This window comes from Boleophthalmus pectinirostris, unplaced genomic scaffold, assembly GCF_026225935.1.
Source record: "Boleophthalmus pectinirostris isolate CB_2022bp ecotype Guang Dong unplaced genomic scaffold, ASM2622593v1 HiC_scaffold_19, whole genome shotgun sequence".
NCBI classification, from domain to species: Eukaryota; Metazoa; Chordata; class Actinopteri; order Gobiiformes; family Gobiidae; genus Boleophthalmus; species Boleophthalmus pectinirostris.
Window position 1 is genome coordinate 25,289,623 of NW_026571140.1, and position 13,127 is coordinate 25,302,749.

The 13,127-nt window shown below is 37.6% G+C and overlaps 1 protein-coding gene across 1 annotated transcript in view; it reads left to right on the forward strand.

Moving 5' to 3' along the window:
* Nucleotides 1-12,098, forward strand: part of mybpc3 (myosin binding protein C3) — a 43,940-nt gene extending 31,842 nt beyond the window's left edge. Inside the window, exons 15-30 of the mRNA XM_055154597.1 lie at nucleotides 954-1,119; nucleotides 1,660-1,766; nucleotides 1,857-1,886; nucleotides 1,969-2,108; nucleotides 4,860-5,019; nucleotides 5,143-5,247; nucleotides 5,328-5,516; nucleotides 6,586-6,720; nucleotides 7,241-7,408; nucleotides 7,480-7,568; nucleotides 7,915-8,110; nucleotides 8,191-8,330; nucleotides 9,645-9,804; nucleotides 10,112-10,248; nucleotides 10,901-11,087; nucleotides 11,774-12,098. Of these exons, the coding sequence (XP_055010572.1) occupies nucleotides 954-1,119; nucleotides 1,660-1,766; nucleotides 1,857-1,886; nucleotides 1,969-2,108; nucleotides 4,860-5,019; nucleotides 5,143-5,247; nucleotides 5,328-5,516; nucleotides 6,586-6,720; nucleotides 7,241-7,408; nucleotides 7,480-7,568; nucleotides 7,915-8,110; nucleotides 8,191-8,330; nucleotides 9,645-9,804; nucleotides 10,112-10,248; nucleotides 10,901-11,087; nucleotides 11,774-11,820 (2,156 nt within the window). The 3' untranslated portion in view covers nucleotides 11,821-12,098. The remainder of the gene's footprint in view (nucleotides 1-953; nucleotides 1,120-1,659; nucleotides 1,767-1,856; nucleotides 1,887-1,968; nucleotides 2,109-4,859; nucleotides 5,020-5,142; nucleotides 5,248-5,327; nucleotides 5,517-6,585; nucleotides 6,721-7,240; nucleotides 7,409-7,479; nucleotides 7,569-7,914; nucleotides 8,111-8,190; nucleotides 8,331-9,644; nucleotides 9,805-10,111; nucleotides 10,249-10,900; nucleotides 11,088-11,773) is intronic.
* The last annotated feature ends 1,029 nt before the right edge of the window (nucleotides 12,099-13,127 follow it).

The window sequence follows — 13,127 nt, forward strand, 5'->3', positions numbered from 1 at the left end:
CATGACACATACATGCTCAGTGTGGAGTCCTCTCCGATCACTAGCACCTGCAGTGGCACTGCAGGCATGCTGTTTCCATAGGACACAGTCACTCATGGTGACTCATATCCAGAGTGACAGGGCTACTGTATACTGAAACATTTATCTGTAGACAAACTATGATTTTAAAATATAAAATCGCACATACTGTTTAAAGAGAAATATTGGCCAATACCATAACAGCTGTTTTATCCATTAAAACATTTATTCTAATCAGTATTTGATTCATTAAGTTGACATGTATCTCATCTTATTTTATACACATATATCAGATTTTATCTGGTTACATTCATATTCATATTCATATTCAAGTAAACACACATTTGATTTCTTTTCATAATATTTTTCTCCTTGTGTTGGCCCAGTTAAAAATATGTTCATGCAAAAAATCTCAAGAGCTGCCAGATATTTTTGTCACAGCTCTGTGGGGATCGACAAAAGCCAGACTCTTGTGATTTGATGAGTGTTATTTGTGAATGCAAGCGGACGTAAAAACTCCTATAACCTTTTCAAGTAGTATGCAGAGGCCTATCTTGCTTAGATAGCAGTTTGTTTGTTATACCTTAATAACTGTAGGTATTTTATTTCCTGTAATATTCAGTATGGGCTCAAGGCTCTTGCTACATCTGGCATTCATATCCTGCTATTTTATTTTTTGCCATAAATCCAATTAACTACACTCCGTGTGTTAGTTGCTAAGATACAACACACAAAGGTGCAGCCGGATAATGAACACATCTCAACAGAACATATTAAAACCATTTCATCCCCACATACAACAATCTGCATTAATCTTTACCTATATACAACACCACCTGATCATACTGCATTTTATAATTTATTATCATGTGCCTTCAAATTCTATAGAAAATGAATCATTGCAATTGTAAGTGTGTTTTTTCCTGCCATTTCAGAGAAGGAGCTGGAGGTATACCAGAGCATTGCGGACCTGACAGTGAAGGCAAAAGACCAGGCTGTTTTTAAATGTGAAGTTTCAGATGAAACTGTTAAAGGAACCTGGTTCAAAAATGGTGTGGAGGTCAAACCTGATGAAAGAATTAACATATCTCATATTGGCAGGTAATGGGACATTTTATGTTTGGACACACTTTTTCATGTATGTTTCTTCTGTATTTCTATTTTTAATTGTAGATTCTCACTGAAGGCCCAAAACTATAGCATCGTTTTTTGGAATGTAGCAAACAAAAAATAATATCAAAATCATTCAAAACTTGTTTGCTTTGAACCCTGGTTTGCACTTCTTCTGGCATTTCTTGACCCTGACAAGACACAGCTGTGAAGTGAAAACTATTTCAGGAGACCTCATCACAAAGCTCACTGACAGAAGGGCAAGTGTTTACAGCACTGTCAAACAGGCAAAGGGTGGCTACTGTGACGATTTGAATCAAAAATATAAAAAAAATATATAATAATAAAATAAGCAAATAAATACAATAAAATAAAGCATTTAATTTTTCTGTATATTTTAAGTACTACTGGAGAGTGCTAGTGTGCATTAAGTGTTGAGTTTAGTCTAACTGTTCTATATTTATTGGATTCAATTATGATTATGTCACATATAGGCTTAGTTATTTATAAAACTTATGTTTTTATTTTAAGAATCCATAAACTCACCATTGACGATGTGAAGCCTGAAGATGAGGGAGACTATACATTTGTGCCAGATGGTCACGCCTTCAACCTATCAGCCAAATTGAACTTCCTTGGTAATTTAAACCATTTTTTATATAAAATCTTTCCATTTTCCATTTTCCCCTACGAACACACTTGACAATGACCCATTTTCTTTCTCATAGAGGTGAAGATTGATTATGTGCCACGCCAAGGTAAACAAACCACATTCAGGACTAAAAAATACTCTTGTTAAGATTGATATATGCTGTCAATTGTTGAATTATTTTTCCCCAGATCCTCCCAAGATCCACTTAGACACAACGGGGCGCACTTCTGACTCCACCATCATAGTCGTGGCTGGAAACAAACTGAGACTAGACGTGCCCATCACAGGAGACCCCGCGCCGACCGTCATCTGGACCAAGGGGGAAAAGGTAAAATATGGAGTCGAGGCCATCTAATTTACACTAATATTTATATTTAAAGATGCACTATGTAATTTTGCTGGTTGAGGGTCCACTATTTTCTTGTTTCCATGGAGATATTGCTTTGCCGGGAATGTTCCACAGAATGGCATTTAACTTACAGGTTATATCTGTGGAGAAGCAACAGAATAAAAAAGCTTGTTTTTCAGTGGATTTGAACGGACCAGCTGCTAAAGGGCCCACGCTATTTTCTGATCTATGTTATAATGTTGTTTCCTCATCACAAACATACCTGGTGTTTTGTGTTTCGTTCCATTTACACATATTTAACACAAAAACCCTGCATATCACCTTGTGATTTCATCTGATAATACACGAAGTACTCCACTGTGTTTTTAAACTGCATACACCTTCACTAGAATCATAATCATAATTTCAGCCCATTTCTACTGAACAAAAGGTAAAAAGCAGCTGTTAACTTAAAAACTACAGCTTCATGACATCACAAGGTGGGACAGAGTATTTTGAGCTTTGGAGATGTAGACAGACTAATGCAGGAGGATTACAGAAACATGTATGAATGAAGCAAAACACAATACAAGTCCAGGTATGTTTTTGATGAGGAGACAACATCATAACATGGCATAAAGCTCACAAGAGTCAGTTTTGCATAATATAGTAGCAAGTAAAAATTTGTTGTTTTTTTTCACTAAATGCAATCAAATCTCCATGAAGAAACAGGTAGCTGACCTTAGCTGACCTTCAACCACACAAATTACAGAGAGCCCTTTTAAGTTATAGTTAGTATGATTATCTAAATGGTTACAATTTTTGTGACGTTCTCTAACCATAATGACCTTTTCAGTCTTCAGCATTCACTGACTATTTCTGTAGCCACACCTGCCTCGGGGATGACTAATAGAGATGTGGCTGTCATTTTGCACCAACTGCCAGTCCAACCACCACTCATCTTACACACACAACACACACACACACAACACACTCACACAGGAAACCGGGTAAAGTGTCTTGCCCAAGAACATAAGGGCAGAATGAACTGACTAGTACAGGATTCGAACCTATAAGATGGCTGCTCTACCATCCGTGCCACTGCGTTTATCTGCATGTATTCATGGCTGTTTTGAGCTGGCCAGTGCAATGCTACTAACTGCTGGGTGGCTAGCTGGATGAGAGGGTTGACCTCCTCTCTGTTGCTTCTGCTGCTTTGCTCTGCTCAAATGTAGGCTAGTTCTGTAAAACCTGATGGAGAAGAGACAGCTGGGAAAAACGCCTCTTGGATCGTGCAGGACGGGAAAGTAAGTGTGCATGGCCTTTTAAATGAGCGCTTGCTTGATTAGGGCTTGTTCACGCATTTATTAGATTATATAGTAGGGTTATTTTAATGTTTTAAAGGTGCTCTGCATAACATTTATAGTGGATGGTCCATCACATGCTTTTCTCCATAGAAATGTTATTGCTTTGTGTGGAATATTCCTCAGTTTAGATCAAATCTGTCTATCACAAGGGAGACAAGCAAGTTACAGCACTACGCTACATTACAGTTCAGATCTGTGGAGATTCGCCCCTATTCACAGAAGGAATTATTGTATTTTTGAGCAACAGAAACACCTGTAAGGAATAAATGCTAGATGGATATTTTTAATGTCATACCATGGAACGTTCCAGGTAAAGCAATAACATCACCACAGAGACACATAGATAGCAGACCCTCCATCAGAAAAGTTGTTCAGTGCACCTTGTAAGTATTTATCAAAAAGCTCTATTGTATTATTCTCAGTACTGTGCCACTGTAACACATAAGGATTAAAAAATAGAAAAAACTCCAGCATTTTGACTCTGATTCATGCATGTCTTACACAGTAAAAACACCTCAAAATAGTGTCTGCATGTTGCTCAGTGAGAGGTAGGAGCATGTCCTGAGATTGCTTCGCTCGTAAAGGAATCTATGAGGTAAGTATCATGTTTGTAGTGAGTCTTAAATTAGTCTGACAATTTCAAAAGAAAAATATGGTAACACTTATAAAACAATAACTACTTAGTAAAGCATGAAGAAAGGCTGTAACTGAATGATCGATTTATTGAAAATGATTTGTTAAAATGATTCAGGCTTAGTAACAGTTCATGGGATTATGGTTAGTTGATCAATTAAGTAGTTGCTAAGTCTGAATCATTCTTAATAAACTATTTTTTTCATTATTAAGGCTGAAGTGTAGTTATTATAAATATATTAGTTGAGAGTTGAGAGTAGGAACATGACATGTGATTCTGCATATACCTGCCTACCCTACCTACCCTTCTCTATAAAGCATGATTCACTTAAGGGCCTTTTAATGTTGTTTCCTCATCAAAAACAAACCTGGAGTTGTTTTTTCATTCACACATGTTTAACACAAACCTGCATATTTAGACTGAGTTCTTCTCTCAAACAGAAAACACTATCACAAGTTGGAACAGAGCATTTTGAGCTTTGGAGATGTAGACAGATTAATAAAAAAGCATTATTCAAACGTGTGAATGAAACAAAACACAACAGGTATGTTTTTAATGAAGTAACATGATTATAACATGACATAAATCTTACAATAATCCATTTGGTCTAATATAGGACCTTTAAGTATGTTTACATCACAACTGGTGTAAATTGGTGCAGTTTCAGTGTGTTAATAGTTTTTATTAGACCAATCATATAAGAGATAGTGTGCAGTGGATTCTGGGACAAAAAATGTTCATATGTTTCAGGTTCTAACTGAGGAAGATGGCCGGGTTCATGTTGAGACCACCAAAGGCCACTGCATCTTCACCATTGAAGGAGCTGAGAGGCAGGACGAGGGCATGTACTCTGTGGTGGTCCGAAACCCAGCAGGAGAGGACACAGCAGATGTACATGTCAAAGTCGTTGGTACGGCAAAAATAAGATAACATTTTCATACAATTGATATGGTGTTGTAAATATAGGTTTACTTTAGTATATGCTGTAGTTTGTCCTATGTATTTTCAACTAATGATAACTTTTTTTTTACAGATGTACCGGATCCACCTCAGGCTCCCAGAATCCTTAGTGTTGGAGAAGACTCTTGTGTTGTTCAGTGGGATCCCCCAGCTTTTGATGGCGGACAGCCAGTCATTGGTAAAACATTTTTTTTACAGACTACTAGAAAGTTTTCATAAATTCTGTCTTTTCACTGAAACTGATCATGTTTTTTACAGGTTATGTGTTGGAGAGAAAGAAGACCAAGAGCTACAGATGGATGCGACTGAACTTTGACCCTTACCCTGACACGACCTACGAGGCCAAGCGGATGATTGAAGGAGTGATGTATGAGATGAGAGTGTATGCTGTCAATAGCATCGGCATGTCCCGCCATAGCCCTGCCTCACAACCATTTGTACCTGTGGGTGAGTTTGTACCATACTTTTTAAAATAGTAGACCTTAGGAGAGGAGACACATTTACATTATACAGTTTCTGAGGTCTTTTAAAGATGGATGGGGTCTCTGTAGTGTTTACAGTGTAGGTTTCTGCAGGCCATGGGTTTAAGTGACTAGTGGGCAGTACACAACAGGCTCAAAGTCATTGTTCGTTCTAATTTAAGAAGTGTAGCTAAAAGGATTCAATCCACTATAGAAATGTGTCCGTCACATCATATTATACCTCAACAATGCACAAAAGTATGCTAGCATGTGATATAAACTGAAAGTAAAATGGCCCACAAATAATTACCTGTATGTTATGTTATATTAAGCTGCCTGAGAAATATGCACGCATTTACTACAAAAAAACAAAACAGGACAGGTCTGTCTTGCATCTGTATCAGTGAGTCTTTTAGCGGCCTCAGATCCACTTGGTGATAATGAATGGAACATGATTTGTCCAAATGGCCATTGCATTGTATGATGGCAGATTAGATAAGTATCTCTGGCATCTCTATAAATATTGCAGGAGAAGTGCTGCAAAGGGCAACTACAGTTTTGTCTCTACAACAAACACAGTGCATGTGTGAGAATAGGCACAGCACCTGGAGAAGGTGTCAGGGCCACACAGGCAGAAGGTGGTTCAGTGTTGATCACTGCTAAAGACAAGACAAAAAACACAGAGACATTTGCCCCAATGTCAAAATGATCATTTGTGTTCATTTATGCTTTTAGTATCATCCCAATTCATATTAATGCATTCCTCATCTGTGCTTTTTTATTCAAGTCATAGTTTTAAATATGTGCACTATATTTTACAAGAATGTTGCTGTTTTCATTTTCTTTCTTAATGGATTATATACTATATTATTATTAATTTCTGATGTCATTCATTAACAAGGAAAAGAAATACACTAAATAGTATTTTGATTTAAAATGTGTGTTTCTAGATGCTGAACTGACCAGGGCTTTGGAATCTCCACTCAAACAGTTTATGGTTTCAGAACAAGTTGAGGATTTTCTTATTTTGGTCACATATTGAAATATGTTTGCAGCACCGACCAGTGAGCCCGTGGGCCTGACTGTGGATGATATCAATGACACCTCCATCACTCTGAAGTGGCGCCCGCCCGAGAGGATCGGAGCGGCTGAACTGGAGGGGTACAGGGTCGAGTACTGCAAGGAGGGCAGTAAGTGCTGCAGACAACCTCTGCTTTCCATCAAGAATTACTTTTGGAGACTGAAAAGTGGTTTACTTAAATCAAGACAAGCCATGAATACAACAGTCCACTCATTTTAGTACTAATAATAATTAGCAGATTCAAATTTGAGTCTGTATTTAAAATTTACATAGTGCTTTTCTACACTCAGTTCACTCAAAGCACTTTACAGAAAGGAACCACTTATTCTTTAGCACACAAATTCATAAACCAGTGTACACAGATCCTTGAGGTGAGTTGGGCCAAGTGTTTTGCCAAATGACACATCAACAGTGTTCACTGATGGGAGCAGGATTGAAACCACCAACCTTCAGGTCAGAGTAGCACTCTACTAACTAAACTACTGTCCCTGTTAATCTGATTTCTGGCTCTTTAAAGTATACATCAATAACAGTAATTAATAAAATCCAGGACAAAATACAAATCCTCTCACACATCTCTTCCCCCATGTTTGCTCAGCTATATGTCTCTGTATGTGTTTGTGCTCCAGCTGATGAGTGGGTCCCAGCCAATGAGGATCTGACAGACAGGACGTCCCTCGTCGTCAGGGGTCTAACCACTGGAGACAAGCTGCAGTTTCGAGTGCGGGCATACAACATGGCAGGTCCCAGTGCCCCTGCCACTCTGGCTCAACCTGTCACCATCAGGGAGATAATGCGTCAGTACACTGGGCTCATTTATAAGCTCCACGGTTCTCTTCACATATAATGTGTGTTTCTGTATTTGTAGAGCGACCAAAGATCTGGCTTCCTAGAAGTCTCCGCCAGACTCTAATCAAGAAAGTTGGAGAATGTGTCAATCTTGTGATACCGTTTCAGGTGAAGTAAAAACAAAGTAAAACAACACACTTTACTGGTCAAGGTTCCTATTAAATGAAGATCATGACAATCATTTGCTACAGTTCAGGATCACCTAGCAACTAGATGAGTGCATACTGTCATTGCCATGCTAGCTTCTCGCTCCAACAATTTGAAATATAACTCACTATGCAATACAACTCACCCCTTAAAATGTGGTCAGAGTGTTCAAACTTCAGGAAAGGAGGCTGAATTTTCAAAGAATTACTGAGTGACATCACAGCAGATGTGTGCAACTGATGTCACTCAGTGTCTTTTTGTTTTTCATTTTTCATTTGAATTGTAAAGCATATTACATGTGATACAGGGCAAACCCAGGCCAGTGGTTACATGGACAAAAGATGGAGAGCCGTTGACTTCGTCAATGGCCAATGTCAGAAACAGTGACACAGACACCATCTTCTTCATTCGTCACACAGAGATGAAACACTCAGGCAAATATGAACTCCACGTGCAGATTGAAAATGTGGAGGATAAAGCCTCAGTCACGCTACAGATTGTGGGTATGAAACCTTGCTTTTATATAATATACACAGTTTAAGCTATTTATTTGAGAAAATGAAATATTCTGTCTTCTTTATAGACCTCCCTGGACCTCCTGAAGCCGTGAAGATTGTGGATGTCTGGGGTTTTAATGCTGCTCTGGAGTGGAAGCCGCCGAAAGATAACGGCAACTGTGAAATAACTGGCTACACCATTCAGAAAGCAGACAAAAAGACAATGGTACGGTAATGAGAATGCAATATTAACTTTTGTGAGGGCTTATAATAAATGGTCAAGTATGAGTAATAGATTATAAAAGTTTTGAAATCGCATAAATAAAGAACACAAATCACTTTCTTTGAGTATTTACACTATTCTTGTTTTTACCTCATTAAGTGCAATGTAAAGTGAAATTGCCAAAGTGAAAAAGTTTCCAAAGATCTGACCTGTAACTAGACTTGGTGGCACCACTTGCTTGTCTCCATAGAGATAGATACATTTAATGCCATACTGTGGAACATTCTAAGCAAAGCAGAAAAAGTTACATAGAGCACCTTTAAAATCAAGGTTCAAAGTTCTTTATTTGTCATTCAGTCATGCAAGAGAAACACATGACAGAGCTACATTTGTTCATCAAGACCAAGTAATTTAAAGAGATAAAATGTCTGTTCAAAAATACAAATTTAAATGCAAATGCAAAAGTAGTACAATTTTCCATACATGTGACTGTGTACTTTAATCACATGTGCAGCAGTGACACAGGCACAGCTCCACTATGCAGCACCTCAAGCTGCCAAGAATGTGCTAATCTTATCCTGGGCCTTGGCCCGTCCCGACTTAGTGCACTTTGACGTCCGCCATTGTTCCTCCGCTCTGCACGACTCCTTCTCATGTTCCACTGGGCTGTTCATTAGAGCTCATTAATTTCATTCACACAAAAACATGATCAAGTTACCAATTAAAAAGGAGATGCCTCAGTGTGTAGATACCTGTCCATCTGTCACATCTTTTCTGCGTTTACTTCAGCTGTCATGACAAGCCTTTTCCCTTTGGTCTCATAATGGAAAAGAAGACTTGAAAGACATATCTACAACAATGAGCTACTGAGGACTGCTTTTGTCATATCTATATAAACATATTAAAACTAATATAAAAACTAGATTCAGACTTTTGAGCAAGGATTGATATAGAAAAGAGTTCATATAAATAAGACACAATGGGAACTTTTGTTAATCGTTTTAGAATGCTCTTAAACTATATATAGGAACTGATCATTTCAGATTTTTTAAAATGTTCTATTACTGTTGTCTTGACTGACAGTACCAGTGCCTATACATTTAATGCATACATATAACAGCAATATATTTTATGCATATTAACAGTAAATAGATGCTGCTGTGTAGTAGCCTTTGATTTAGTGTAAAGTAAGTATCTGACCTCCCTTCTTTGTGCAGTCAACTAGATCCTATGAATATATGAATAAATATACAAAATAAATATATATGAAGGTTTTACATTACATTGCACATTAAAATGGTCTATTCTTTTCATCAGGAGTGGTTCACTGTGTATGAACAGTACAGACGGACTCACTGTGTAGCGTCAGACCTGATTATGGGAAATGAATACATCTTTCGTGTCTATGCTGCCAACCTCGTGGGCCTGAGCCTTGAACCGTGCAACACAAAGGACAGCGTTTATATCCAGAAAACAGGTTGGAAATCATTTATTCTAAACTTTTAAAGTCAACTATGGTCAAACTCAGCCATTGCATTTTAAGAGGCCTGTGACATCTCACACCTCTGATGTTGTGAGAGGGTCACTTTATCACTATTATTATTATTATTATTATTATTATTTGCTATTTCTCCTTCCGTCCCTTACTCCTAAAAAAAAAACGTTTAGTCCTTCTGGCACTGCTCTGTTAAACAGCTCATTTGGATTGCAGTAGTGCTGTTCAGGTGTTTAGTTCCACTTTAATTAGTTAATCTCATCTTGAACCTTACCCTCTCTCTCCTCAGGTATTGAGTACAAGCCGCCCAACTACAAGGATCATGACTTCACAGAGGCCCCGAAGTTCACTCATCCTTTGGTGAATCGCTCCGTTATTGCAGGATACAACGCCACGCTCAGCTGTGCAGTGAGGGGCATACCAAAGGTGGGTTATATACTGCTGCTAATACACCTGTCCTGTTAATCTAATTATGTTTTCACTCAATAGAGTGATTTATATGAGCAATTAAGGTAATGCTCTCAATATGTCCTCATTACAATTAACAGAATAGGCCTGGAGCAAGGATGTCACAAAAGACAATAAGAAATTGGTCCAGATCTAGCATTTGTTCATGGTTATTGAACAAAGCAAAAGTGAAATCTTTAATTCACACTTATTGTCTAATGTATTACTATTGCTCTAGTATCTGACCAGCCAGTTAGTCAAGTTAGTTATTATTTTTGTATTGAGTAGTATTGAGTGTGGTGATGTTATCTGGAATTATTTGTTTCCAGATAACGTCACCTCACCCATTACTTTATTGTCGTAGTAAAGTAGTTGTATAATTGAGATGTTTTTCACTATTGACATAGTGCAAAATTGTAACATGTATCATAAAGTTAAAGGGATTCCTATGTTTTACAGCTACATAACAAGTTTAAATGTTGTCACCACTTAACTAGTAAATCAACTGTCTATTCTCCCATCAACACATAGCATAATAAAGTCCTCAAACCAAGGCAGGAAGGATTGTAAATACCAAAAGATATTGCTTTAGGTTAGGCCTGTTATCTCTGACGTGTGTATCCTCCCTCAGCCTAAAGTCACCTGGTACAAGAACAAGATGGACATCTCAAATGAGGCCAAATACAGGATGCTCTGTAAACAAGGCATCCTGACCCTGGAGATCCGAAAGCCCTGCCCCTTTGACGGAGGAGTTTACATGTGCAAAGCAGTCAATGAGTGTGGGGAGGACATAGTGGAGTGCAAATTGGAAGTGCGCTGTAAGTAAAGCAAACACACCATAGACTATATACTATATAAATGGACATATCTAACCTACTAGCCGTCACGTTCCAAATAGGAAGTGATAATAGGTGTGCTCCATTGACTCTAGATCCAATTGATTTTACACTGAAAAATTATCACCGCTCTCTCTGGACCTGCAGTGAGCCTTGCATTTTGGTCTTAAAATGTTCATATTAACCCACTCTACATGATCCTGGTGTATTTATTTCACTATTTTGTCTGTAAATAAATTCCTGTTGGTGAATTGCTATGGGTGACATCACACTGCCTTAATCCACTTCTTTAGTGATGTATGTTAGTTTTAGCTTCATCTTAAATGTACATTAACTTTTTGGTGGCAAGTAGGTGATGACACTAGGCCAGGTTACCGATCAGATTTGTTAAGAGTTTACAAGGTATTTTGAGTAATGAAAAACTGTAATTGAATAATTGCAAACTTTGATGCCAAACTGAGTGATTCCTGGCAAAGCAATAACATTTCTGTGAAAACAAGCAGATGGCAGATTTTCCAGCAGAAAAATTACATAGTGTGCCTATTAAAAAGGTCTGTATAAAGCAAAGTAGTGAAGGTGAAAAATAGATCAGTTCAATAGCAATATAAATAGATAAAAAATATTGTTGTTTTATGTAAAATTGACCATTCATTATTGACTTTTTACAGCTCAAATCGCCAAAGAGGACGCTAAGAAAAAAGAAACTGCAGCCTGAGGCCCCCCTGCATGCTGTCACTGTGGACTCCATGTTTATTGTTCATCTGTGATTAGCTCTTGCCAAAATGTATGTCTTTTGTGTTTTGTGAGATGCGTGCAATATTCAGTCATATTTTTGTGTAAATTATCATAATTCACAATCACAGGCTCTTCCCCTCTGGACAATTTGTCATTAATTTAACAGTATGAAGCTATGTAAAATGTTATAACATATCAAATTGACTCTGTCTTCATTCATGTGTAATAAATGGGGATATCATCTCTCCAACACAAAAAGTTATGTCTGTGGTTTTCCTAATGTTCAGTAGCATTTAATAGTGAAGCATGCCATGTATTTGCTTTTTAAAACAACCGGTATTGCATTTAACTTATCTATATCAATGGAAACAAGCAGGTCAGGTCAGATATCGAAAGGTGAGTATGCTGACTATACAAATGCATAGTTTTTTATAGGTATTTTTAGTAATAGGATCATAAGATGAGATTAGTTTAACATGAAAATAAGAAGGTAAATCGGAAAAGTTAAAAGTGAAAAAGTACTAAAACTCCACTTAATTTTTTTTTTTTTTCCATTTTTTATATGTATTTTGGGCAAGTAATATATTTATATTTTTATACAATTACCTCTGAGCATTAAATTAGTTTTTAATAATAATACATAAGACTTATATGGCTCTTTTTGGACACTCAGATTTGCTTTACAAACAATAAAATGGGGCTAAAATGCGATTTTTGTGCAGTATATCTCTTATGTTACTAAATCAGGGTAGACACAGGCATCTAACTGCATATTCTTGATCCTCAGAAGTCCAGAGGAGTTCTGGAGGGCTTTAGTTTTATTGAGCAAAGCCTGAACAGAGCCCTATGTGTGAGGAATGTGTGATGTGTGGACAGGGGTCTAAATAGCTCAGAGGAGAACCACATGGCGCGTTTTTAAAAGCAGAAGCTCCACCATCACTCAACACTGCCCCCTTTGATCCACACATGTAAATATTTCCCATAGGCACTCTACATGCAGCTGCAAAGGATCTTTGCATGGGCCTTGGACATGTCAGACCTCTGCTAATAACACACATAGCCCCCGTGTCACTGTGTGTCTATGTTTACAGGTGTTTTGACACAGACTACAGTTAAAATACACAAGGCTACAGGGTTCACCGCCTCATCAAGTTTCACAGTGTGTCTTAATGCAGTCCAAGGAGGCTATTTTTCACTCTACACTGTGCATGTTGTATTTATGAGAATTAAGTTTATAATTGAACAACTACAGTGCTCTCAGTCAATACAAAATGTTAATAAACCTCA